Source organism: Halichoeres trimaculatus, unplaced genomic scaffold (assembly GCF_033239565.1).
Source record: "Halichoeres trimaculatus isolate MK-OKI-2021-1 unplaced genomic scaffold, fHalTri1.1 fHalTri1_scaffold_12, whole genome shotgun sequence".
NCBI lineage: Eukaryota > Metazoa > Chordata > Actinopteri > Labriformes > Labridae > Halichoeres > Halichoeres trimaculatus.
Window position 1 is genome coordinate 22,104,854 of NW_027437190.1, and position 23,931 is coordinate 22,128,784.

At 40.0% G+C, this 23,931-nt stretch overlaps 2 protein-coding genes across 3 annotated transcripts; one reads left to right on the top strand and one right to left on the bottom strand.

The window, feature by feature from the left end:
- Positions 1-4,571: 4,571 nt before the first annotated feature.
- Positions 4,572-16,596, bottom strand: dedd1 (death effector domain-containing 1). 2 transcript variants are annotated; one of them, XM_074683048.1, is made up of 6 exons: positions 16,499-16,596; positions 16,032-16,190; positions 14,997-15,497; positions 14,702-14,830; positions 14,241-14,387; positions 4,572-6,552 (listed from the first exon to the last, which is right to left on the bottom strand). In XM_074683048.1, the coding sequence occupies exons 3-6, from the start codon at positions 15,460-15,462 to the stop codon at positions 6,146-6,148; spliced, it is 1,149 nt and encodes a 382-aa protein (XP_074539149.1). In that variant the 5' UTR covers positions 15,463-15,497; positions 16,032-16,190; positions 16,499-16,596; the 3' UTR covers positions 4,572-6,145. The 2 variants fall into 2 exon arrangements, with proteins under 2 accessions (XP_074539149.1, XP_074539150.1); XM_074683049.1 differs by lacking the exon at positions 16,499-16,596 and adding an exon at positions 16,321-16,478.
- Positions 16,597-17,332: 736 nt separating this feature from the next.
- Positions 17,333-22,448, top strand: rabac1 (Rab acceptor 1 (prenylated)). Its single transcript, XM_074683779.1, has 6 exons — positions 17,333-17,430; positions 19,773-19,908; positions 20,178-20,390; positions 20,620-20,717; positions 21,222-21,323; positions 21,563-22,448. The coding sequence occupies exons 2-6, from the start codon at positions 19,787-19,789 to the stop codon at positions 21,649-21,651; spliced, it is 624 nt and encodes a 207-aa protein (XP_074539880.1). The 5' UTR covers positions 17,333-17,430; positions 19,773-19,786; the 3' UTR covers positions 21,652-22,448.
- The last annotated feature ends 1,483 nt before the right edge of the window (positions 22,449-23,931 follow it).

A 23,931-nucleotide genomic window follows, 5' to 3' on the forward strand; every position in this document is an offset into this window, starting at 1 on the left:
AGAGACATTACATTAATTAGATATCATTGCTTTGAACTCACGTGACGGTCTTTAAAATATGTCTGTTTCCCGCGTGCTGTGTCCGCTGATGCTAACTTTCCACGTGTATGATGCTGAGCAGGGCCCGGTTTGATGCAGCTGCTAGCATACATAATAACTCCATTAACTATGCATAAACAAGCCTCAAAGTTCTTTAAGTAAAATAAAGAGATCTGTCTTTCAGTAGAAAGCTTACCTTGAAGCCATGTAACTCTTTTACATGATGCAGTGAATGCTAATAAGGAAATGAGCTGTTTTGAATATGAGGCCTTCTTAACCTGGTGCTTCACCTCTATGCTGCCACCTGCAGGCCAAAAAACCACAAACCTACCTGATCACCATAAGGGAGAAAGCTGTCACTCTCACACAGTCCTTAACCTCGATTGAATATTGAACTGGGTTCATAAATGAAGCAGTTCAGACTTTAAATGAGAGTACAACAGATTTCACATAAGAAGAATAAATGCAAAGATGAATAAATAAAAGATTAACCATTATATTAAGAGCTCTGTTTTTGGTCAAATAAGTAAAAAAGAATTAAATGTCTTGATTTAATTTCATATCCATGTATTTTAGGGGAATGTGCGCATTCAGAGTATTTCTAAATCCCATAAGAAAAACTGTATCGTGTTTCTGGCCTCTAGCTGTACACCCACACACAGTGCAGAGGTAAACCAAGGAAGAAGGCTTTCGAAAAAGATCACCTAATCTAATTTTCTCTCCTCAATAAAAGCTGTGGAATTTCCCCCATCAGAGAGATGTACCATATGCTGCAGGGTATACATATAATAAATGCAGCCCCAGTGGTCCAGCAGAAGGCTATGGTGTCTATCAGCTTTAGATGACACGTTTCGATAGGAGACTGATTTAGGCCTGAGCTACCACGAGATGATTCGAGTCTCCATCCAATCAAGGGGGAGCGGGGAACACCTGCGGACAGTGGAATAAAGTCTACAGGAGGATGATGACCAGTGTCCAGGCCCACAGCCCAACATTACATTAGCTTCTGCACACTGATACAATTTGCAGTGTAGAACACAAACCCACGTCTGATGTCTCTATAGAGTGTTTTAAGCAATAAACCCGACAGTCACCTCACCGAGTGTTCTGTAGGGTATAGTCTGTAAAAAAAAAAATAGGGCTGTTTTTTATACTTGACTACAAGTTATTCTCTCCTGCAGGTAATAGAAAGTGAAAACACATGTTAGAACTGATCGATTCATTAGGAACACAATATGGTTTTATCATTTACAACTGTGCTTCAATCATTGTGTGACTCTTACCACAGCTTCTACAGCCAACTGCATCACAAGGCTGCCACCACCCTGCCCCAGCTCTATCTCCATAGCAACGGGATCTTTGACCCCATCTGTAGAATCCTTGACCTGGATGTAGATCAGTAAGGCATCATGGAAGATGATTGGCTGAACGCTTCTGCTGTGCCGATGCCTGCAGAGGCAGTGGTGATGGGGTGTGGGCTCTGAGGGTCAGTAGTAGACCGGGAAGGAGGCAGAATTCTTGGGTCCTCTGTAAGCCAGTATTTTCAGACTGAAACACTACTATAAGCCAAGCCTGGTTCTACCTTGGTCCCATAGAAATGAACAGTGAAAGTTTTCTTAGAACATGAGATCAGTCGGACCACTCCCATCAAAAGTATTTTTATCTGCATACAAAGGATGTATTTAGGGTTATGGATCTGTGCTGGAAGATCCCTGCCCCTCCACAGGCGTGTATGAAAGGCTAAAGCTCAGAGAGAGGTGGGGAGAACACACCTCCCCTTCAAGAAAAGCCAAGGAAAGGAGGATGCAGAACAGAGCAAGTATCAGTGACAATACTTGTGTCAAACACAGGAGGAGGTGGTTGAAGAGCTGTTTTCAGGGGAGGCAGCAAGAAAAGGTGGGCTGATGAAATTTAAATAGAACTTCCATTTTACAATCCTGTGTTAAATAGATTTAAAAGCTGCGCTGTCAGCACATGAGGGCTGTTAAGAGCAGCTGGTGTTTTTGGTCCGACCTTGACTTTTGGCTTTTGATGCTGTGGTTATGATCATCGTATCAGTCTCCTAATCTTGGCAAATGAAAGCAAATAAGTACACTACCAAAAAGTCATAGGCTCTGTGGAAAGCTTTCAGCACCACTGTGTTGTTGGAGACACATTTCTGGAAGGAGGTGAACACCTGTGAAAGCCAGGATGAATCAAGGGGCTTGGAGTAATGTAGTTTAAGAGCTGTGTCCAGGGTATGGAAGTTGAGTTGTTCACGCCATTTTGCTGCCTCTCAGCGTCACCTCAGAGAGAACAATAGATCTGAGGCTGCCAGCCTGATGGGAAAGAAAGGTGGTTCAAGTCACTCTGCCTTTGTCTGTGTCTTCCTCGTACTTGGTTATTTGTGAGCATAAAGCTCCAGAGTGCTTTAGATGAGCGTCCCGATTTCTTTGACAAACAAATCTCTCCTAGTTGCACAGTGATTCAGGAGGGGGTCATTATTTAGAGGAGCACAGCAGAATCCTCAGAGTTGGATCTCTGTAGTTTTGCAGACTTCTTATACAGAGCGCCTGGGTCTCCCTGTGGGCATCACATCGCTGGTCGTGCTTAAAGGCTGGGTGTGGTGAGAACTGGGCTTTCAAAAACCTCACTTTTCCCCAAGGCAGGCCTTCGGCAGTTTAGCTGACCATCAAACAGGGCATACTCTGAACAGGGTAGAAACGGCCCTATCAGGTTTCCCCCTGAGGGTTGGTGCTGCTTACTGCTCTCCATGATGGCAGGTCAATAATAAAACTTCATTTGTGCACTTGGTGCACTATGGTTTCAAGAGGTAAAGCTTTAAAAATCAAAGATTTGTGAGAATGATCTAAGCAAAACTGAATCAACATTAATGAGCCCTAAATACCAAAGAAAAACTCTGTTAAGTTTTGCTGAAAAGTACTAATGACTGCAGTTTGTCCTGAAGTCCACCTTAACTTCTCCTTAACTCTTTAAGTTAATATTAAATTATCTAATGGCACAATATTCTAAAGTAAAATAAGAGCTGTAAAACATATTCTAAACTGCCCAGAGGTATTAGAGTTAATAAATAATGTGTGTGGATCCTGATGTTTAAGTTGAAATGCCACATCTTTTTTAGGATCCTTGACTGGTCTATAACAGCACTGTGACCTTATTAGAAAAATCAGTCTGAAAAGCACGGCCACAGGAGTCACAAGAAGCTAGTGTCTGAGTCAGTGGATATTAAATACAGTCTGGGTAGTTAGACCTCTGCCTTAAAAGTGGTTGGTATGTGATATATCTTAAATTTTGCTAAGGAATTACTGATTTCCAAGTTTCCAAATTTCAACTCTCCTGTATAGTCTTGGCTTAAGTAAAAAAAAAAAAAAAAGAATCTGTAGGAGTACTTGCTTATATTTAAGAAGGAAAAGAAGTGACTCACCACAGCGCCCTTTAGCCGACATTTACATTATTTATTAATGTGCTTGGGTACCAAGTTGGCCCTGTAGTTAATTATGTCCAAGAAGCCTAGTGATAAAGGAAAAGCGTAAATGTTGATTTAGCACCCTAAAAACCCCTATTTCTGTGTAATACAGAGCTATGTGACGAAGATGTATGATGTCACATGGAAAAAACAGACTGTGTTGTATATGAACACATTTTAAGATGGAAAATTTCTTTGTTGTAAAATCTTAGTGCCACAGTTCTGACGCGTTTTAACTGCCATATGTTTAAAGAAATATGCAAATTAAATCTATTAATATTTTTTCTGGTACAAAATTGTATATAATGTCTCTTGAAAATTATCATGTTGAGACAAAAATGTGTCTTAAAAAGGTGTAGATGTTTCGACTGGTTGAAAAGGTTTTATATCAACATTATATTATTATTCTGATACTGATTAAATGCAAAGGGAAATTTTCTGGTTCAAAAAGAGGTCTTATTTAATGATCAAAAAGCTGAAAACAGTGATTACTTCTTCTGTGATTGCTGGAAGAAAGATTATTGTGAAGGAACAAAATATACAACAGGGGCCAGTTTGAAAAGTAAGTTAGAAGCACACACCATTCTTGGGTTTCATCAGATGAACAGCTTAGCGCACAGGGAAATAATTAAAGGCCTGATCCACGGTGACCTGCAATGGATGGCCGTCTTCACACCGTTTGGGGGAAGGGAAAGAACGCGGTCTCGCTAGTGCAGGTGAACAGGGTGAAGAACTGAACTGAAAGAGGAAAATTCAGAAAACTGAGGAAAAAAACACAAACAAGCATCATGATGTGATGTGACACAAAGAGATTCAACAGACGACAGCGAGAGTTCTGAAAATCATTTACAGCACTCAGATGAGGTTCTAGAGAGACTCACAAAGGCTTGATTTCATATTTGAAGAATGCTCTTGCAGTATGATGCCCCTGTGATTAAAAAAGTGTTCCCTTAGATTAGAAAAAGGATAAAAATGTTGGTACCATTGGATTTGAAAAAATTAAAGGTTGAGTTTTGTTTTGTAAAATAGTCAAACACAATACCACAAAAGAGTTTGAGCCATTAAACCTTTATTCACCAGAAATAATGTCCAATATAGAAAGACTTACACAAAAAGATTTTCATACCAAAGCAAGTTATGTATTAACAAAAAGGTTCCCCTGAATTAGATTTTTTTTTTCCTCTTACAGCAATTATTTTTCAAGTGCACATTAACAAAACAATTTTATCAAAAGCATGAAAAGAAAACATGAAAATGAGTCCACTGTCCTTCCCGCTGCCTGGCCTTGCAGAGCTCTGCACTTCAGACAGTAGCAAGTCTGCCTGCTTAAGTCGTGCCTGTATGAAGGGACTTAGAGGAGGGGCCTTATTGATCTTCTTCTATGAGTGAAGTCCAGGCATTAGTTCCAGCAGGGTGAGTAGACAGCTGTCTGTGAGCCACTCTACTGGGCCTACATAGCAGGGCTGAGTGGAGCTGGGATGTGCACTTTTGATTTTGATCTCTCCAACATCACTTCTATTGACCGACGCACTGTCCTGTGCTTTACTTGCTGAGAGAAGTACTTGCTGGGGCCTAGCTAGAAGTCCGGGCACAAGCCACCATTGCATTATCCTGGTTGCTGTTGACAAGCTTTGGATGATGAATCTTCCATGGTCTGCTGAGGTCTAGCCCTAATCATGGCTGTCATCTACTTGCAACTGCTGTATCCACTGACCACGGCAATCACAAGCCAGGTTATCATGGTACACAGGGCTGAGAATCCCACGGTTCGTTATCTAGGTGGAGATGGGTGGACTAGGCTCCCCAAAGTAAGACACAAAGGTCAATCTGTGCAGAGAGTAGTCCACTTTTTCATCTGTGCTCAGTTCTCAAATATTTTTTCAAAGACTGGAAACTTTTTTTGGAAGGTTTTACTTTCTTTTAAATTCTTTCAAATAAAGTAAGTGCCAGTTAGCATTAGTCCTGTGTTTTAACAAACAAAAATAATCAACTAGCTGTCTAGCTGTGGGGCCTTTAACATTTGATCTAAAGGTAAATGTTCAAGAATTTTGGGAGCCCTATTTGAATCAGAATGTTCAGTATATTCATAGTCTGGCAAAATGGTTGATTAATGCAATTAATGGGGCCCGGTAAGTCTATGTACATATACACACTAGTACAAATAACGCTTGATTATGGGAGCGTGTTTCAATCATCTGTGGAAGCCCAAATATCTTAAACTTATTTATTATTTATTTTTAATTTTCAGAAAGGCTCTCCACTTAATCTTGTAGAACAGGTTTTCTTGCTCCTGTTGTTACTGACACTAAGAAGGAAATTTTTCCTGCATCTTGTTTCATCCTGTAAAGTAGCACCTGTGCATAAATCCAGAAGGAAAGCACATTGATGAGTTGCCTAATTTTCATCAAAAACAACACTAATGTTTACACAGAAGAAAGACTTTTCTGAAAATGTAAGGCTTGTTACGGACACTGAGAACAGATGGTACGTGCTGCCACCCAGTGGTTACTATATGAATTGCAAATACAAAAGGAGGCCCCTAGAAAACTTCCAAATTTACATGCAACCATGTCTTTCAACAGCAATGACTGCTATTGCATTATTTAGAGTTATGATGATACAAAATCCAGTCTTATCAGCCTATACAGCCCAGTAAGTCTCTGCACGCCCACCATGACCAGGTGACATCGTTCTCCTGGCTCTCAGCAGCCTCCGGCCCTCCTCATAGTCATCCTGATCCACACTGATCAGCAGGCGGACACCTTCCATACCTGCTGCCATCCTCAGGGAGTCAGTGATGAAGACTCCCTTCAGGGCCTCCAGCAGATTTCCGCTAAGGTAGTCACCCCAGAAGGCCTCCAGGTTGTCCAGCTCTGTGAACTTGATGTCGCAGACAATAGAACCCAGGTCTCTGGCACGAAGCAGTGAGTTGGCTTGGCTGAACAACTCAAACTGCCGCTCCAGGGGCTGCTGTTTGTCTGAGGAGACACCATCACGGAGTGCCGACTCGTGCTCCAGGTACTCGGCCCGAACACGCAAGCGGATGTCTAATAATAGAAGGGGAGGGGGAAGCAATGATGGGGAGGTGGTGAAGTAAAAGAGTGGGTTGGAAGGGTCACATAATGGAAGGGTACAGGGCAGAGTGAATAATGAGAGGAGATAGTGAGGAAAAGGAAGAAAAGAGGACAGTGGTGAAGGAAAAAGGAGAGGTTACAGAAAGTTAAAAAGAAGGCATAAGACAAATTGGAGAAGAGAGAGGGGAAGGTCATGAGGTCAAAAGAAAGGGAAGAAAAACAGAGACAAGAAAAGTCATTAAAGGACAGTTCATTTTGCTTATCTACATAAGAGCATTACATTAAGCAAGGATTTTGAAAATGGGCTCAAGAGAACAGAGTCCCCAAAGGGAAATGTGATCCAGGGAGCTGAGTACTTATTGGACAGGAAACTGGATAATGGAACACTTCAGGACCTCTCTCTTGATAAAAGAGCAAATACAGAGGTGCAGAAGGCAGAGCAACGTGTTAATTAAGTAGAGCACTTAATCAGTGCTAGGCTGACAAGAAGTTTTGCTTTCTACGTACTAAAACTGCTGTAACCCCTTCAGCGTGTTTAGGTCCAAACAAAATAGCTGTTTTCTGCATCCAGAGAAATACACAGTAAGGAGTGTTATCATTCTCCTCCAAGGCAATTTCCACAGCTGTAATAATTTACAGTGGCTGTTAACTTTATGACTTCAAGTCAGATGAAAGTGATGCATCGGGATTTTCAGGATGACACCCAGCATTCATTCATAACTCAGCACTATAGAGATAATTTAAAGAATCTTTTCAAATTTGTCCGACAGCTGGAGTTGTATTGTGGTGGCAGTAACAAAAGCAACATCACAGTGTTTAGCCATGGAGGGGGTTTTGTTCCAGCTTGTGTTTAGAAGCGCCACATTCATTCTGAGCAACACGATTTATGGTGAGAACAGATAGCTGCTGGAGTTCCACACTAACAGGATTGGCGGTCATGCAACAGCACAGCGAGAAAGATCAGAGGATACATACTGTACTGAGCAATAGCACTGTTGAGATCTTCCCCATGTCATTATTCCAGAGCTTCGAGTGGAAACCAGCTGCTGACGACTTTTGCTGCAACAAAAATCCATCTCTCCCACTCAAACCCCTTTAGTAGAGGTACACAGTTTTACTTTTAATGACATCCATTTCACTAGATACACTCTACTCAGGAGGGCAGAATCCTTTTTCATAACACTTTTACAACCATTTTTTATTTTGATGTTTGCAGTAGCTGAGCTTGTTTGCAAAAGGTCTCAAATGAACTCAAAGGGCAAAATTATTAGAAAAATATAATAATAAGGTACAAAATTTACAAAAGAATTTAAGAGTGGGCACGAAACAATACATGATCCTGTATCATTTAGCCAGAGGGTTACATAGGAAAAGCTCATAATGTAAACCAGATTTAGGCACAGAATCATTACAAGATAACATCATGGACTAGATTTGAACACTTCTTAAAAGTTATTCCACAGATGAATGTTCCAACCCAAGAGTCATGTTTATCCATCTTCTTATTCATATTTTGCTTGGGGCTTTGGGGAGGAGAGACCCCAGGCTCCAGGGGAATAAAGTTTTGAAAATGCCAACATTAGAAATGCAAATGTTGAATTAAGGCATTGATTTTGCATGTATTTAACATTTGTAGAAGAGAAGTGACCAAGCACTGGTTTTTGTATTCAGACTTCGTCAGGCTGTAATTAGATGAGTGGAGAAACAAAGGACTGGATCAAAGAGGACACTTAATCGATGAGATTTAAGAGACCTGTAATATAGAGGGATGGGAATAAGATCTAAGTACTAACATGGGAACTTTTGTTTTAGCTTAAGTTCTCAAAACATTTTTTTTCTTCATGGGGGCATCATATTACATGCAAATGAAACAATTTATTTCACTAATACTTTTGACAGGATTTTGACATTTAACAAACTCATGTCTATACAACAAGCCTCTAAAAATGTTATGTAAATACTCTTCAGGTCAATCTATCATCACAAATATATTTTCTGCTAATGTGCAAACACCAGGTATTCATCCCCCTTTTGAGATTTATATTGTTTTGCAACAATGATTAGCAGTGGATTGTTAAAACATAACAGTTACCCATGTCATTAGGTGCCATTCCAAAAATGTTGCTGACAATACTTCTCAATCTTAAAAATATTGATGGGCAAGTAAACCCTAAAACAAAATCTGACGGCTGTGATGGGAGAGACTGTGCATTTAACTTTTGGGCAGGCAAAGAGCAGGTCAGTCATGATTGCTCTTGGTCTGTCAAAAGCAAATACAAGGAATCTTGTCCTCTAACTAAGAAATAAACCAATCACAGCTTGCAAACAGAAACGTACTATCCTCACTATAAAGTGTGGTGGTTGGCAGCGCCATGCTACAGGGGTGCTTCTCTGCAGCAGGGCTGCTATTGCTTCAGAAGGTAGTGGGTAAATTGAATGTAGCAAAATACAGCAAAACCCTGGAGGAAAGACCTGCTGCAGCCCGCCAGAGATCTCTGACAGATTTATTTTTCAGGGCAATAACTCACTGAGGTGTGTAGACAAAGTCTTTATCTGTGATCAGCGTCAAAAAGCATCCACTGTGATTCGATGTTGCAAAACAATAACACTTAAAAATGTCCAAGGTGTGCAGTCAAAGACATTTTTCGTATACTTCTTGCAAGTATATCAACAAATCAGCAGTGACAGAATGTTTTTCACGTTTGTAATGTTACAAAAAGTCAAATACAGCAGCACTTTTGAGAGGGAAGCGGAGAACATTTCCCCGTCTTATACAATGTTCAATAAGGACTCAGTAAAATAGAGTCAAAGCACCGTTAACAGTCGACCTTTTGGATCATTACACTGTGTGATGGCTCTGGCTATGATAAACACCTGCCCTTCATGCAATTACGGTATTTATGGATGGCCTCCATTTTTGCCTCCCTATTTCATACTGAGAGGGATGGGAGGCAGAGATAGGGGCACTGAAGAGGAGGCCATTTAAAACCAGAGGAACACAATGATAGTCATTTTGTTAGGGTTACAGAGCACTTCACGCTTCATCAGACACAGAGACATCCACTTAGACAGGACATTAGGAAGCACAGCTTTCATTTTCTCACTTTAAACACCAAGCCCGTTTGGGTTCCTCCATCTCAACCCGAAAAAAAAAAAAAAAAGTTTAAGTACCCATTTACGAGGAGTCACTTGGCACGGAGAGCTTCAACTCTTTATCGATCCGTTTTTCTGCTGAATGACTGACCAAGAGAGTGGAGAGTTAGAGGAGTATCGAGAGTCGGCAGACAGAACTCTCTTTTTCCTCATGGACAAAAATCACCCTCTCTACCGTTTTGCGTAGTTTGAGCATTTAATGCTCGTTTGCTCCCTCTCATTGTGTATAAGGAGACTGTTTTCCTGACACACAGCTTGGTCTGTTTAGAACTGCGAACACAGAGAAAGGAGAGAAAGAGAGAAAGAGACAAGCACAAGTGGGTTGGATATCTGTCGACTTGGTTGGTTTTTCAACATCAAGCAGGCATGGCACAGCACTTACTTCTCTTGGTTGTAATAAGGTTTGAGTCAGGGCAACAGTTTGTACTGACAAGGTTATCAGTTCAGAAATACTTAACTGAAGTTCTTCTACACTACGTTATAGAATGAAGTGTCTAAGTGGGATGCCTGGGACTTTTCTTACCTCGACCATTACCCTCACCTTCACCACCCATTACTTAAAGTCCAACTCCAACATTAGTCAGGTGAGTCCATTTAACCAAGTAAGAACCTTCACAAGCACCCCATTTAGATAGCAAAGAGACACTGCTACTTTGAAGGTACAGATGCCTTATGGGCATTTGTAATAGCAGTAGCCATTGCCAGAAAGTAATTGTGACTATTCACTGAAAATGATCCAAAAGATTAATCATGGCGAGAGAGAGTATTTGAAGTCAGCTAGGGGCCAGCATTGGACAGAACTGCCCTATCTATCTCTGCCCCCTCTTGACAAACACACACCCAGGTTTCACACAGGGCACAGATAAGATACAGCAGAAGCTTCCTTCAGCAGAGCGCTGTTGGGTTATTTTCCTCAGAACTGCTTTAGTTAAGGTTACACTGGCTCTTATTTCCAGTAGCTGTCTGTTGACAGTCATTTAAGATTCCCTGAAATTGAATATAAGGCCAGTCACTTAGAAAGGATGGGTCAAATTAGAACATTATCTAAGTAAGAATTCAGAGCTGGCTCACAGTGAGTTTTAATTAGCAAGTAGGATTTGGGTTAAATGTCAAAGCAGATATTAACAACTACATGTAATGAAAATCTTGTGACGAGAGAGGGTGGCCCCAAATTATTTTCGAAGTGATACTTTCACAAACATGTCCGACATATTATTGTTTTGTCATTGCAGGTAAGAGGTCGGCCTTAATAGTGGACCCTAACCCTACGAATATAAGTCATTTCAACCCGCAGAACCACAAAACGCTAAAACTGAACCAATGCGTTTCACTATCTTTCTTTTGCATTAAAGAGACTGTGAGGATGATCTGTTTTAATTAGACTGCAGCGACAACTTTTGGCCCGGAGTTGCACGCACACTGTCGTGAAGATGTGACTCTCAACAAGGTGTGTTTGTTTTGGAAATAATTGGAGATTGGATCTTTTTTTTTTCCAACACTTACTTTTTTTTGTTCAAGACAACTTTTTAACAGATACAATGCGACAAGGTAAAGTATTTATCATCACTTTTGTTGCGCTGAAATGTGACAACAAGCAAACTTTGTACCATAGTTGAGTAGCCAGTCACATGTAATGCTACTGGCAGCCCAATGCTCTGATGTATCTATTGGCTAATGTAACAACAAGCAGACTTTGTCGGTTTTTACCGTAGTTTAGTAGCCATCTATTTTTAGCCCGGTGCTCCGAGACATGTACATAATGTGTAATGTTGTGTAAATCCTCATTATGTCCTGCCACTGCACATCTACCAAGCAGAGCTAACATCACCTCACTCTTCAGTTTATTGATAGAGTCTCAAGTTTGAACAGACCACTGCAGAATAACTGCTGACTGTGGGTTGGAATGGACATTATCACAAACAGTTTAGCCCCTGTTTTAGCCTTTAGCCCATGCTCTATCACTCTCCCATTTACACTTCTTCTACTCTTCTGTCCTTTTTCTGTCTGACAGTTAGGCTCCTGTGCCCACCATTAAACAAAATTAATCACAGGTATCGTTTTTGCAGAAGAGAAAAAACACAGATCTATCTTCTTACTACTAAACTTGTCAGCTGGCGTGGTTTAGTCAGACAGACAAGAGGCTTTGACGTAAAACAATCTGGTTCTGCTGGACCTGATTGGGAAGCTAAGAAGTAGCATTTATGAGTAACCTATATTGGTGTTGATAGTCTCATTTTAAAGTGTGGATTACAATTAGCCATATATCTAGAAGGTAGACGTTTTCAAGAGCACTCAGAAAGTCCTCACAGCCCCTTAAGATAACAACTATTTTTCAGATGTCTTTGCTAAAAAATACAAATATTGAGGCAACCTATCCGTAACCTTTTATGTGTTGTATAATGTAGGATTACAGTGGCTATGCTGGCTGATTTTTTACTTTAAAATGTAATCAGGCGACTGTCTGTGACATTAAACAGAGTACAGGAAACTCTACTACAAGTCATCATAAATCATTTTATCGACAACAGATTTTTCTATCATAACATGACTGTTGCATGGGCTTAAAGGTGATTGGTAATTGATGAATTAGTCATTTAGTTGTCCTACAGCATAAGCAGAACTCTTCAAAAAAAAAAAGAAAACCTGTATATTCATAATAAAGACCCAGACACTCCTGTCAAAACAATAAAGCAGCTGGCAATGTTTGTGAAAATGTGTCAAGTTAACCAGGGTCATAATCCACTCAGTGAGCCAGATGTTGATTTCTATTACTTGGCTACAGTGAGCACAGAAAAACTATGATGATTTGTCTGATATGACTGGCAATAGCCGAAAACTTTTGAGGCTAACTACTACAGATTCAGTTCTGTGAAATATTCACACCAACAAACCCTTTCAGAAAAAAGGACTTTCAAACTTATCCACAGTACACAGCACTTGAAAACATTTCACGAAGGTCTTTTAAGAGCAACTTAGGGGATAGGGTAGGGGGCAGCTACATTGTGATACACAAGCATCAAATATAGAGCAAAGTGGCTGCAAAAACCCCTGTTGTGGCAGGAGGGGGAGCCTCTTTTACCTTAGGCATCGGCCCAGACTTGTGAGAGAGCGTATGCCTGAGTTGATCACGCACATGGCAGTATGTATGGACAGAGCGGGGTGACACGCTTTATTTGTTTTGTTCCTCAGTCTCCCCTGTGTCTCCATGATCCTTTGTGTCTTAGGTTACTCGATCTGAGTCACAATCCTGAGTCAACCTGGTGGAATCAAATGTGGGGTCAAGACAGCAACATGTTCATCATAGTCAATGGCACATCACTCATCCTGAATAGCTTGGAAAAGCTGTTATATCATTAGACCTTTTTGGTTGATGAATTGAGTTGAGCTCATCGGTCATTTGTCATTGAACGTAATTACGACCAGAAGGTAGTGACAGAAATTCAGCCGAAAAGTGTGAGCAGGTTTGCATTAATAACTACGAAAACCTCACACAAAGGCCAGCTGATGAGTAATCTCAATCTGGTTTGCAGAGAAGAATTGGCCTGGATTGATTCAAAGGCAGGTAATACTTAAAACGTTGAATAAATAATTGATTTCAAAGTGCATATTTTTTAAAGGTAGACTGTTTTGAATAACTACTGAAAAAGATATGCAAGGTTCAACTGCTGTGACAACTTTGCGTCAAAACTGACAGAGCAGAAAAAAGCTGATTTCTAGACTCAACTGGACAGCTTCTTTCAGTAAATAGTAAGAATAAGAGCAAGAGAAAACCTACCAGTCTGAGTTTTGTACACAGCAGCAGTTAAACAAAGTTCAGTGGGTTAGACGAAAGGTGAAATGAGGGGCAAAGAATGTAGAAAGCCACATACAGATATGAACAGGGCAACAAGATCTCCCCGATGTTGTTATATAAAGATGGTTAAGGAGATATTTCAAGTCCTAACACAGAGGGTGTGTCAATAAAAACATCATGAGTAATCAGAAGGTACCAGTCAACTGAAAGGGAAGGGCGGGTCATTTCTTAAGGCGTGGTACATTTTTGTGTTCCACAGTTAATTTGATTGTTGAAGAAAAACATTTTCTTTGAGTTGTTAAGCAGGCAAAGACAGGCAGAGATGGTAAATCAGAACAAGCGTTCAGACAGTAAAAAAAGACGGACACCAACAAAACAGTGTTATCTCTAGAATTTTAAAATGTGATGCTGGACAGGGCAAGATCTTGTGCCCAGGATATTTTTTGGAGTGAACGTATTTTAAAAAATACAAAACAGTCTAAATTGGTTTGCAAACTCATGAACTAAAGCTCAAGTTCAGCCTCAAGGAACAATGGAGACAAAACAGGAAATGTGGTGATGTTGAACGAGATGTTAATGTACTAAAACTGAGATGAATGAGTGGTCAATGAAAAGATGTGAATGTTGTATGAAGGAAAATGGATGGATTACAGTCATATGTCAAGAGATGGGAAGCTAAAGGAAAGCTCAGTAAAGAATGTGTGTGTTTACTTACCACAGGATACTTTATGTGGCAGCGGTATTGGTGGTGGAGGCAGTGGTTGCTCGTGCCTGTGTGTTTTCTTGGGCCTGCGGCTCCAACCATTGCCCCTCTTCTTCCTCCTCCTCCTAGCAGGTGTCCCAGGCATAGGAGGGTAGACACCTTACAGAACATGAACTGAGTTAATTTTCAGGAGTTGGAGGACACAGTTTAACCATTGACATGGCTCCTGTTTCAGGAACTCATCTATTTTTTGTCCTCTTCCTATCTCTGGTACTTCTGTTTATCACTCTATGTTTATCCATGTATGATGATAGCTAATGAAAATATAACCTTTCCCCCAAAAAATATTCACTGTAAATTGTTAATCAGCACAAAATGTATTCCTACTTAGATAAATGATATGACCCAGGGAAGTAAATGTTAACTCTGAGCACAACAGAAAGATGGAACAAGGTCCACTAAAATACACCTACCGGTTCTTAACTGCTGCGTGAAAGATGGAAGAGATATATCCGTCTGTCTGCAGCTGTGTTGCATTCCAGAAATGTGCATCAGCTCCCTGTTCTGCAACCCATACCTCTGCCCACCTCTCTCTGGAGATACTGAAACATGTCGAGACAGATTAATCATCACTAAGCAGGAACTATTGAGAAAGGAATGCAGTTTTAGTTGACAAATCTTGGCATACCATCACAAAGAAAGGAAGTGGCTAAAGCTGCAAACGCAATCTCAAAATCTTTGAGTGAGCAACTTGTGGTTCACCCTTACCTGTCCTTCTCTTCTTGTGAGACACCAAAGGCAGCAGATCATGGCGAGTAAGGACTCTCAGTAGTTGTAGTAGCGGCTCCAGATTGCCATCACTGAGGTATCCGTGCTTCTCCAGTTCCAACAGCAGCTCAAGGCCACTCTTAGGTTTAGAGGAAGCTAATATTGGATTTTTAGAGTTCTGGGGCTTTAACCTCCTCCAGGCATTTAGCAGTGCAGGACTTGGGACTATGCCCAAAATTTCTGGATCACCCTCACAGGGTTCAACTGTCCAGCCTGCTGGATCGAGTGGGTTTGAGGCATGACAAGTTTCATTCAGGAGGAAGGACAAGACTTCAATATCAGTCTCTGTCAACTGAGAACCAACTATTTCAAAAACCTCATGGAGAGACAGCATTCCATAGTAGTTGAGACACTCTGACTCATCCCAGTACAATGAGTCTCTAAGTGGGTATCCTGGGTGATGCATTGTTGCCCCTCTCCACTTTTCCACCCGTTTCAAAGCTGTTTAGGACAAGGAAAACACATGAACAAATACAGTTTTTAGACGTGTTCAAACTAGCTAAACCTAAAAATTAAGAAACAAAAACTTGGAAAAAGCAAGCACATTTTTCTTTTGCTGGGTGAGATGTATAAAATGTCAATCAAAGTTCAGAACTCGTTTAATTATGACTACATCATTTGTAAATGGATGTTAACAGTAGGAATGCAAGTCTGCTGAACGTCAATGCACTGGGACTGAATATAATTATACTGGCTTACTTCATTATTTTCCTCTCATTTTACTGAGTTTTGAAGTTATTGTAAGTTCTGTGATTCAACTCTTTGTCTAATTGGGTTGGAGCATGTTGGAAAGTCTTAAAATTACAAGTTTGCTTACAAAAGTTAGCTACACCCTTAGCAGTAGCATAAACAAACAGCAGCCCGTATGCTTTTGGCTATGTTGTGACACTTGAGCGTTCAGCATGTCCTCAGACGCTAAAACAGCCTTCCCCTCCATGTTTAAAGGGCGACTTTTAGCAAATTTAGCAATCATACCTTTTCAGCGTCAGCTCCACGGTATCTTGAAACATGCAAGAAGACCCAGAAGTCGAAGCTTGGAATGAACTATTTGACTGTCGCAGCTGATAGCCACAGGGAGCAGGCGTTCCTTCCGTTGAGCAAATAACCACCTTGGTACGTTACGTAACGACGTCTCTGACAAAACAACACAACGAGCATAAAGCATGTGCAATCCAAACAGCTGTTTTAGTTACCCCATTCGCTGACATGTAAAACTAGGTGCAATATGTGACATGTAGTACTTTTACAATTTATTGCACAGTACCTTACAGCAGTGCCTGAGCCTTCAAAAGCAGATATAAACCTCAACACATAACGCTAGCTTAAAACGGCAGTTGTTGACATCAGCACGCAAGTCCGCTACAGTCTAAGGCGAAGCTTCGATATTAACGTTTTAAACGTTCACATTAGTGTTACAAGCGTTCTTGATGTAGCTAACATACCTTACAAGTCACGTTTCTTCCTGGGTGATTGGCAACTCTCAGAGCTCTGCAGCACAAACAGAACCACAATAACATAGGGAAACTGACCAATCACATCCCTCCGCCTGCTAGATGACGTCAGGTCACGTTTTTACTTTCACCAGCGCCCCAGTTCTCTGTTGATCCTGCCTTATTTTTAAATTATAAGGCTCTGATTCCACCCAGAGCCGACCCTCAGTCAGATTTCCTCAACGATATAAATAATAAGGAGGGTTACCTTCAAATAGAACTGATTTAGAGTCTTCCATGTAAATCGTTTCTCACAGGTGTTATCGGCCATGTAGTTTCCCTTAAAAACAAATGCCTTTGGTACGTCTTCAGTTCAAAACCAATATCTTTTGTAATTGGTGTCCAAAACAGCAAACACAAGGACTGGAATGGTTTGTCATTGAAATATGATTAAATGTTACATCCAAACAGTTATGGAATGTTCACTAAATGTATGACTGTGCTTCGTGCAAATCATTTGCAATCAAGTTGTGGTTTAAGAAAAAAAAAAATTGGAACATTTCTTTATTTATATTCGTTTTCTCATCATTTAATAACCTTTAACAGTTTATGTAACGAGGTTTGGGATCATATTTACCCTACAGAATTAGCCCTGGTGAGTTATCAAAAGTCTTTGCACATCTATATATATACATTTTTTTAGGTTAGTACCTTTTGTTCAAACAGTGCATTTTCTCCTGAGTATTCTGTATTTATTTCTTTATTATATTTAAACAAATAAAGGACTAAATGCAGAACACTTGATTTACTCCACTTGCTGTTCCTCTGTTCAGTCAGTAGGTGGCGGTGTTTTTTCCTTGGACAGGAAGTTCAAGACATCCACATCACATCCGTGAACCAGAACAGCAACAAAAGATCTGACACAGTCCCATCGAAGTTTGGCTGTAAGTATATTTTCCACACATATTTGATCGTTTTAATGGCTAATGTCAGTTTTAACATGAATTCAACAGTGTTTAAGTTAGGGACGTAGATCTGCCTAAACCTGTTAGTAAACAAGGACGTTAGCAAAGAAGCTAGCTGGGACAGTTCTCTGAACAATCTGTAAAGTTGTATTAAAACACACTATTAAACGAATTAATTTTAAAGAATGATTCAAAGCCATTTAATTCATATGTAAAAATTAATCGAAAACAAGCTGGGGGAAACAGATTCTTGAATATCCAGTCTGCTTGGTGATGTGGCAGCGACCAAGCCTATTTTTTTTTTCCATTACTTAAATTCCACCCTTTGACTGTGGCATGCATTTACGACGTTTCCTGCCTCGAATAATAAGACGTTTCGGACTCACTACTGTTTTTTTTTGTAAACAGCATGTTTAACTAACTGATATTTGCTGGTTGAATTGTCTGCAATACTGTTTTTTTTTTCTTGTAAAAGCGCTGCATTCCCATTTAAAACGCCTCATATTATGATACAATACTATACACAAGAAAGTGGTAAATTGATTGATAGAAAATCTTTCCAACAAAAAGTTTAAATTCAAAATTAATATTCTTAAATACAGAGTTATGCTTGTTTTTGTTTTTACAAGTGATTGTTGTTGATTATAATATGAATCAGAATATATTATGTTATGTAATTTAAAAAAAAAGTCAACCATTAACCACTGTAAGGCTGTAAACTCCAAAGTTTTCTTTGATAAATTGTAAATAATATAAGAATATGATTTATTATGGTAGCAGGTGATAAAAGAACCAAGACTTTCAAGCACAAAAGTTGACGCATGCCAAAGCAAGTTGTGACAATCGTCATAGATTACAGCTGACGTAGTGGGAGAGCTGAAGCTTGAATTTGAAAAAGATTCAAAATGCCACACCTGCTTTTCAATTTGTTGACTATTGTCCACTCAGAAATTGTTCGCTGACACTTACTGTGTTAACTCTTATTGTAAGATTCTATCTGTCTTCAGTTTAAACAACCTTCCCTGTAGAAGTAATTTGTGTGGAGCAGCTTGTAAGTTAGATGTAAAAAAAATAAATACTGTGACAGTTAAAATTGTTAGACAAGAATTTTACTTTAAAAAGTCTCTCTTACAATTTTTAATAAGCAATTTTCAGAATAAATTTAGACACCAAATTGCTGTTTCAAAATATTAACCTTACTTTTATACCTCATTTAGCTTAGGTGTCAAGTCCTATCAGCTCACTCAAAAATATAAGTAATGTCCAGCATGATATGGTAACTATGATAGAAATTTTTCAATAGTGTGCCCAATTACAACACTCAGAAATGATAATTAACTGATGAGCTTGAGCCAAAATGTTATTCAGATAAGCCTCATTTAAACAGTGGCTGTTCTGTGTTATTGTGCTAAGTGCAGTCACTTTCATCCTCCTCCCCAGAGACACAGTGCTAATTTACAGAGTTTACCTGGAGCTTTGGATGAAAACACCATGTGAAAAAATATTGAATTTTAAGATCAAGAAAACCCACTCTTTTTGACAACAAGAACTGTAATTTTTCATTTAACTCTGCAAAGTTCTAATGGAGTTTTTGGATAGGAAATGTAATATTTCATGCAAATCCTGCCATTCTCCTATCAATGTTAACATTGGCTGTATAAATGAGGGAATGGAACAGCATGCTTCATTCAGAGGACAAACTGACTGAAACTCAGGCTTTGCTCCACGGGGTATGTGCCCAAAGTAAGACTTAAAATACTCTTTTTTTTTTTTTTTTTTTTTTTTCTAAAATTTCATATCCCCGAGTTTCCACATCCCAGCATTAACTCACTGACTCTGACTCTGACTCTGAAACAGGGCCCTGGTGTTGTAAATTTTGTGCCACAAACAGCGCTACAGTAAAAAAGAAAAAAAAACGTTTAAGGGAGGGCTTCCGTTTGGCTCAGCCGCTAGAGCAGACACCCTGAGAACATTAGCAACGTCCTCAACAAATCAGCCTCTGGGTGATTCCTGGCCATATTCCTTTGATGTATGTCTCTTCCACTCTGCCCTCTCCACAGTCACTAACTTAAAAAATGCCATAAAAGAAACATACATACAGTTTTTCTTAAAAATATTTTATTTTGCTGACATGTTGAGAATGAGTCTGCTCCATTACAGTCATCTGGTTACTTTGTTTGCACATTATTGAATATCTGCTACATGCCAGCCTAGATATGATTACAAAGAGAAATGATTTGCTTGACAAAAATGAAACCGTTTTTTGCAGTGAAAACAGTATAATTTTCTTTACGGTTGTTCTGTGTACACTTGCCTTGCAGCAAACAGTCTGTAGATGCCATCTGGAGCTCCAAAGGGGGAGAACTGTGCTGTAGACATGGATAGCAAGGCTGGAGATCTGTTCAGTGCTGAGGATGCTCATCCAACTGGAACAGGTGGAGCTGGAATGTTGGCTAAGTAAGCACCCATTCATCTTATTATGTAATGCAATAAGCGCCTCTACACCATGTTATTAAACAAAGTTTCCGAGAGAACTTGTGGCTGCACTGCTTACATTTCCATCCTCTAAAGAGTATTTGTATAGTATCTGCTACTGTTGCTTAGGTGTTGAAAAGCCCATCAAGTGATATATAGGGATAAATGGTGAAAAAGAGTCCAGCAAACATATAGAGGTTAAGTCTACTTCTGTTATTGTTAAATTCTAAATTCCTCTTCATATTTCCTAGGCTTGGCCTTCCCAAAGGCTTCTCAGCCAGCATGGCCAAGGAGTGGATCGACAAGCGCCGCGTGTCCATTAGACCCTGGGCCGGCTTCGTTGATCAACGCAAGTTCTCAAAACCTCGCAACTTTGGAGAGTTGTGTCAGAGAGTGGTGAAAAATGTGGAAACTTACAACAGCAACTACACATTCATCTTCATGGGTCTCATCCTCTACTGCATGTAAGGCCAACAAAGAACTTGGTTTTTGTTTGTCAGGATGTAAACTCTTCCTGCAGTTCAGATATTACTCGGAGTCTTCAACCAATGAAGGTTTTCCAGCTTAAAAAGAGGAACAAAACAATGTGATTGTCATTTGATATGAAAGTAAAACCTTTAATAAGTCAAGCTTTGAAATGTTATATTGATGCAATGATTAACTCTTTACTAATCAGATTGTTTGTCTCCGCAGTATCAGCTCGCCCATGTTACTGATCGCCTTAGCTGTGTTCATTGGTGCCTTCTACATCATTCACCTCAAATCCCAGGAGTCCAAACTGGTCATCCTTGGTGAGTAAAACAGTTGGGCATGCCCTGCAGGTCATCATATCCCTTTTTGTTCACTATAAACAGTGACAAGTCCATGCAGGAGTGTTAAAACTACAGTTCTTCTAAGATGGGCTGCAGAAACCACATATAAAGTCAAAGAGTTGATTTGGTTTGTATAATTTTATTTTTGTAGTTATTGATCTAATACTTTTCATGCAACTCTTTTTCTGTGTTGTCTCACCTTTATTTTTTGTATCATGCTAAATGAGCGGCTTGGTTTAAGTAGAAAAATAAACAAATGAAACAGTCCTGAGACCAAAAACAAATGAATATAGAATTTACAAATAACTGAGTCAAAGAAAATGGCAGATGTCTGAATGTTGTGGGTAAAGTTGGATGTCTGTTTGGTAACTTACCTGTGACATATTTCTTTCATCACATTAAAATCACACACCAAAAATCATGTTCTCTGACATTATTTTTGTCTGTGTACAGTAGAACTATCTTTTTCTTTTTGTCAATCAGGCAAGGAGCTGACTACACCTCACCAGATGAGTCTAGCTGGAGCTGTTTCTCTACCTGTGTTCTGGTTGGCTGGAGCTGGAGCTGCAGTCTTTTGGGTTCTGGGTACGTCAACATGGGCGTTTGTTTCTTACCATCAATTATTTTTCAGTATATGTAGATTTATCTTGTTTGAGTAAATGTTGGGATGCTTCTAATGACATTCAGGAATGAGAGCACACTCTGTCGAGTATGGGAGAAATGACTTCAGTGTAGTTTCAAACAGATTCTTAGTTTACAAACCCTGTTGTCTCGTTCGCTTTCTCCTCACATTCCCCTATTTCATTTGTCACGTCTCCTCTCAGGAGCAACCCTGTTTGTGATTGGCACTCATGCTGCTTTCCGTGAGCTGGAGGGATCTGACATGGAAGAGCTCCTCATGGAGCCGGTGTGAAGAACAGGCTGTACTCCCAGCAGGTGCTGCTCAGCGATCAGTCGTCACTTTGACCCTGTAATAATATTGGCCCAGAGGGGTTGAGGAAAAAACTGCTCGTAGATCTGTTTCTTATCTATCTGTGCATCCCGTATTCCTTGTATCCTAACTACACAAGTGTACAAAGACTGCAACTTGTCTTGCCTCTGAAGTAGTTGCTGTTACTGACTCTATAATCTCAAAATGAAGTATGTGCTGATGTGTTGGTAAAGGGTATTTGAGCACATTAAAACCTTTCTGTAATACCATCTCTACCTTCGATGCACATCACATCACTGTCTTATTCTGTGACACATCTTTGGGTTTATTAATCACAGAGGAGTGTATGTGCTGTGTACTGCTGTACATTTCTTCAGCTTATGTGTTGCAGTTGTCTTGGTGTCATATTTCTTCAGTAATAATAATTTGAACAAATCCAGTCCTTGCAATCCTTAACTGCTAAAGATAATTCTCCAAAGGAAAAGTGCCATATACAGCTTTAAAAATAATTTATATCTGTAAGTGATTATGGACACATGATACTGTTTATTTGCACAAATAAGAAAAAACACTTTGTTCTGTAGAAAGGGTTGTTCTAATAGATAACCCTTGATGAGAAGACATCTTGAAAGGTCAGTGTATTGTAATGGGATTTTGTATTTGGGGATTATGCTGTGCTTTGCTGTCAGTGTGCATATTTATCAGCTCTGCTCACTGAAGCCTTTTGATTTAATTTAGTTTGGGTGTTTTTCCTGTATTTTTATTCCATGATATATAAGTGCAATAAAACACTGATGTAAAGTTACCTCGTCTCTGAGTCCTTTGATGAGCAGGTCTTTGTTATTTTTCCTCATCAATTCAGGAAGTTTTTTCTCATAAAGTGAAATTAAGTTGTGTACTGAACTTTGTGATTCTCAGCGTTTGGTCCGTACATTTCTCATTATTTGGTGTAAATCCACAGTGGACTAGGACAGTTGCAGCCCTCGTGGCTCCTCTTCTCTTTCTCCGGCACACCAAACACTGCAGCACTCACCAACCCCCTCATGTCCCCCCCTGTGGTCCCCCCTGTTGTCCCCCTTCTCATGTGACCCCTGTGACCTCTTGCTCTGTGACAGCACAGCAAGAGGACCCCATGCTCATGTTGCCATGGCGATGACCTTGGAGGGCCCCAGTCAGACACAAACTCGTCCACAGACACACTGCGGCAAAGGCGAGCGATCGATATTCTATTATACGGAGGGTGGCGAGGTGGGGGTGTGGGTGTGGGTAGGGGGGAGTCGCACTGCAGTGAGCTCACTGCAGAGACACAGGGGAAATTAGAGAGAGGGTGAGAGTGTGTGTGTGTGTGTGTGTGTGTGTGTGTGTGTGTGTGTGTGTGTGTGTGTGTGTGTGTGTGTGTGTGTGTGTGTGTGTTTGTTGGTGTGAGTGTGACAGAAAGTAGTACTGCATGTGTGTATATGTGTGTGTATGTATAAGTCAGAGACACTGCATTTGTCATTGGACATGGTAGAGTGGTGAAAGTTTTCCTCACGTAAAGGGACATGTGATAAATTTACACAGGGAGTAGCAAGGTTACCTTCCAGGCTGCATAATCCTTATTACAGTGCTGTGTGTTTAGTAATAATACATTTGATTTGTGTAGTGGGTGGGCAATAAGAGGTTCATTTAAAATAGATGACCCTTGTGGCACAGAGAGGTAGCACAATTACAGTCTGCTCCCTTAAGATTCCAGATATACTGCCTGACTTTACTCCTAGTAATATAACCTTCTGGAGATAACATTTATGAATCAAAAATCTGCTTCGGCTTAATGTGCATCTGAATTATATACATAACCTAGTTTATTGTTTTCTTGAAGGAAAACTGTGGGGCAGTGGGCTGCCTTTGTAAGACTCTCTCCTTCACAGTGATTCTCATGTGTCAAACAGAGCCGACACATGTTCAGGGCGGTTTGGTGCATCACCCTGGGCTGCTGCCAACTCTTCCTTTAAGGCAGTTTAATATTGTGCAGGTTGGAGTGCAAATGAACTCAACACTAGGTGGCATCCCATCCTCAAGTTTCCAGATTAAGTTTGCTGCATGCAACCACTATTGGCTGTGATTAACACAGGTGACTCTCTACCATATTCACTTCTATGTGCATCCATAGTTTAATCCAAGAAGCAATAAGACTTAATTGCTATTTAAATTTTTTGACCACGTCAAGTTGCCTGTTGGAATCATTTTCAAATTACTTTAATCTAAGTGACTGGAACATGTAAA